The sequence below is a fragment of the Acyrthosiphon pisum genome, chromosome X, assembly GCF_005508785.2.
Source record: "Acyrthosiphon pisum isolate AL4f chromosome X, pea_aphid_22Mar2018_4r6ur, whole genome shotgun sequence".
NCBI classification, from domain to species: domain Eukaryota; kingdom Metazoa; phylum Arthropoda; class Insecta; order Hemiptera; family Aphididae; genus Acyrthosiphon; species Acyrthosiphon pisum.
This window is the reverse complement of record NC_042493.1, coordinates 22,205,706-22,209,027: the sequence shown is the minus strand read 5'-3', so window position 1 is coordinate 22,209,027 and position 3,322 is coordinate 22,205,706. Positions and strand designations below refer to the sequence as shown.

Below are 3,322 nucleotides of genomic sequence, written 5' to 3'. Positions count from 1 at the left end.
AGTAATAACATATTATAATACTGAACAACAAGTGTGTGTATGTGTGTGTGTGTGTGTTGTCAATACTAAAACATAACCTTGAAAACTATTGTAATTATTAATTATATGATTTTTAAAGGTTATGTTTTTGTATTGTACACTTGTACCAAAGATATTCTTTAATATCTATGACTTGTACAGCATACATAGTACATACCTACTTACTGATTTAATAAATTGTGTTTATATAGGTAGTTTTGTTTAATACTTTTATATCTTAATTAGTTTATAATAAAAACACACTCATATAAAACATAACATAAATATTATTTAATTATTGAATAAAGTTTGAACAATTTGGTCTCGAATATGTCGTCCACTAGATAATTCAGGATTTCTTAAGTTGACCATTCCTCTATTATTCAATAAAGTTTCATCCAGTGTCTGATAAATACCAAAGTCAATGATCTCATCTTCATCAACATCAACCAATGACACGTTGTCTGTAATACACATATTATGCAAAACAACACATGTGTTAATTATTTTGGATGCTTTATTTGGCGTATAATGAAGCACTCTATGTTTCAATAGACATCTGGAATTAACATAGGTAGGTATTATTATTTATTTTGACATATTACATTATATTATAGGTTATAGGGTCTAAGGTGGTTTTATTTGTACTTTAGCTTATATGTAAATTATTTTATTATTTATTGTACTCATTATAAGTGTATGCACATTTCTTATATAGATTACCGAAATCGCATTTTCAGAACACCAATGCATCGTTCAATTGTTGATCTAATTGAACAAAATGCATTATTGTAAGAAGCTTCGGGGGATAGTGGAGCAGGATCCAAGTACGGAGTCATTAACCAAGGACGAAGGGCATATCCTGAATCACCTGATATAAAAAACAATAATTATAATATGTCAAACACTTAAGTATTAGATATTTAAGTTTTCAATGTATATTTTGAACACACCTAATAAGAAGTACGATGCATGACCATTTTCGTGAAGGTCCATTAGAAATGTTTTTACATTGCTAGAGTTCCAAACACAAGCATCGTTCGCAGAACCCGGGAACTTAGCAGATACATTTATTATTTTTAAATCTGCATCACATATCTTTAAAGAAAAAAATTCACTAACCAATGACAATTACTAAATATTTTATTATTTAATCTTTTAGTTAGTCTTCCCAATTCAAATTTGTATATAGGAATCACTTAAAATCCACTTAATATTTATTTTTAAATTTAAATTTGACAAATGTTTTCATATAATATGTGTTGAATCCACTTAAAATAAAATATTGAATTACTTACCAGTTGAGTGTTGATAGAATGGTATCCCTTTCTATTTACATAAATATGCTCTGGGTACAAGTTGTCCTCAGTTTTAGGTGGCACAATTGCAACATGCGTGCAATCAATTACTCCAATAATTCCGGGGAATGAATACTTATTGTAAAATCTAAAAATTTAATAAGCACTAATAATAAAAATTGGAACAACAGTTAATTATCTATCCTACAAAACATGTATATCAATAATAAGTGCCTATCTAACCAACAAAATAATATAATTTCAATGTAGGTATATTTAATTTCATTAATACCTTGTTAATAAATTGTTAGTATTAGGTACCTACCTACTGTTCGACTTACCGTTGACATGAACCATTTAGCTCCTCAAAGTTTCTGGGAAAATAAACATATTTTTCAAAAATACTTGGGTTATTCACAGCATTAACGAATTCTTCAATTATTCGGCTAACCGATGGTTGACTAACTAAAGAATGGCTATTTTCCCCAACATCTAACTGATAACTTCCTGCTGCTAAAAATCTCAGAGCTGTTAAAACCTAATTGAAAAATGCATGTTTAATTGTAATTACTATTAAGTATGCATTTGAAAACATTTATAACTTACAGTTATTTTATCTAAGAAAATATGTAATTAAAAATGTACAATGATATTAATTGTCTGTGTCAACTTGAGTTTTTTTAATTTATTATTGTAGTCTTATATATTTGGAATAAAAACAATTAATAAACATTAATATATTTATATTTAATTCAGAAATTTTGATTTCTATTATCAAAATGTTAAGTTTGGAATTTTAAATAATTGAAATTGTTACCTTTTAACTAGTTTATATTTACAATTTAATTTTTACAATCATCAGTTTGTATTAACCACCATGTTTAGTACTTGTACAATATTGTTAATAAAATGTCATTGTTTCATAAATATGAAACAATGTAATTTATCACCTAACCACCCTTTTGGAGGTTTTATTTTTACTCAATAAATAATCAATATAATCAATCATCATGCTAGGTACATAATAAAGCTATTTAATTTCACTTATTTCAGTAATATACCTTGCGTTCAATAGTCAATGCACTTTGCCTTGATGGTTCCTTCATGAAAGGCCTAACCATGTCAATTACAATTTGACATAGGTCTTTTGATAGTCTGTACTTTCCTATGAACTGTCTATCAGATAAATCTAAAAACAGTGAAGCAAAATAAAATATTCAAGTATAATTCACATGTAGGTACCTACCTATCTACTTTTCATATTATTTTAATAATATATATTATTATTATATAAATATATTTATTTAATGTATGAAATGTGACTCACGTTGGAAGGGATTTAGAGCTTCGCGAGAATTTCTCACAATCTCAGCATCCATTTCTATGATCTCCAAATTTTCAACGGCGCGAAGATTTTCAAATAAATCCAAGTCATCCATAATGAATAAATTTAACAAAAAAACACTTAAAGCAAGCAGCAAAGTAGCACAACAAAAGTCGACAGTTGATTAAGCATTTCTGTTTTAGTTAGTACTTCTCGGAATATTTTTGTTATTAGTAAAATAATCATTAAGTCATAACATAATAATATAATATGCAGTCCATATAGATATAATCAACTAGTTTTTGATATATATTATCTGAACTTTCAAAACGTAATTAAGTTGGAAATAAATAAATATGGTAATGTGTTTGATGCATATTGTATATAAATAATTATAATAATAAATAATAGGTAATTAATATATTTTAATAAACCTTATTATTAAAGATTAAGGAATACATATTATATATGTATATAATATAATTATATAAATACTTATTATTTAGTCCTAATAAGTAATAGATAGGTACTTAATTGGAATGCACCATAATAAATTATAGGTAGTTATTAATATGAATATTATAATTGGCAAGGCTGGGTAAATTAACGATTTTTTTAACTCGTTAAGTTAAGTTAATATACCCGATGAGGCATAGAGAACCTCTGTGATATCTAATAGTTC

General features: G+C 26.4%; 1 protein-coding gene across 1 annotated transcript; it reads right to left on the bottom strand.

Moving 5' to 3' along the window:
* Positions 1–309: 309 nt before the first annotated feature.
* On the bottom strand, positions 310–2,755 carry LOC103308149 (putative nuclease HARBI1). The gene is made up of 7 exons (XM_008181049.1): positions 2,644–2,755; positions 2,378–2,505; positions 1,658–1,854; positions 1,317–1,464; positions 972–1,116; positions 742–889; positions 310–577 (listed from the first exon to the last, which is right to left on the bottom strand). Exons 1-7 carry the CDS (start codon positions 2,753–2,755, stop codon positions 310–312), a joined length of 1,146 nt encoding a protein of 381 aa, XP_008179271.1.
* Positions 2,756–3,322: the final 567 nt, after the last annotated feature.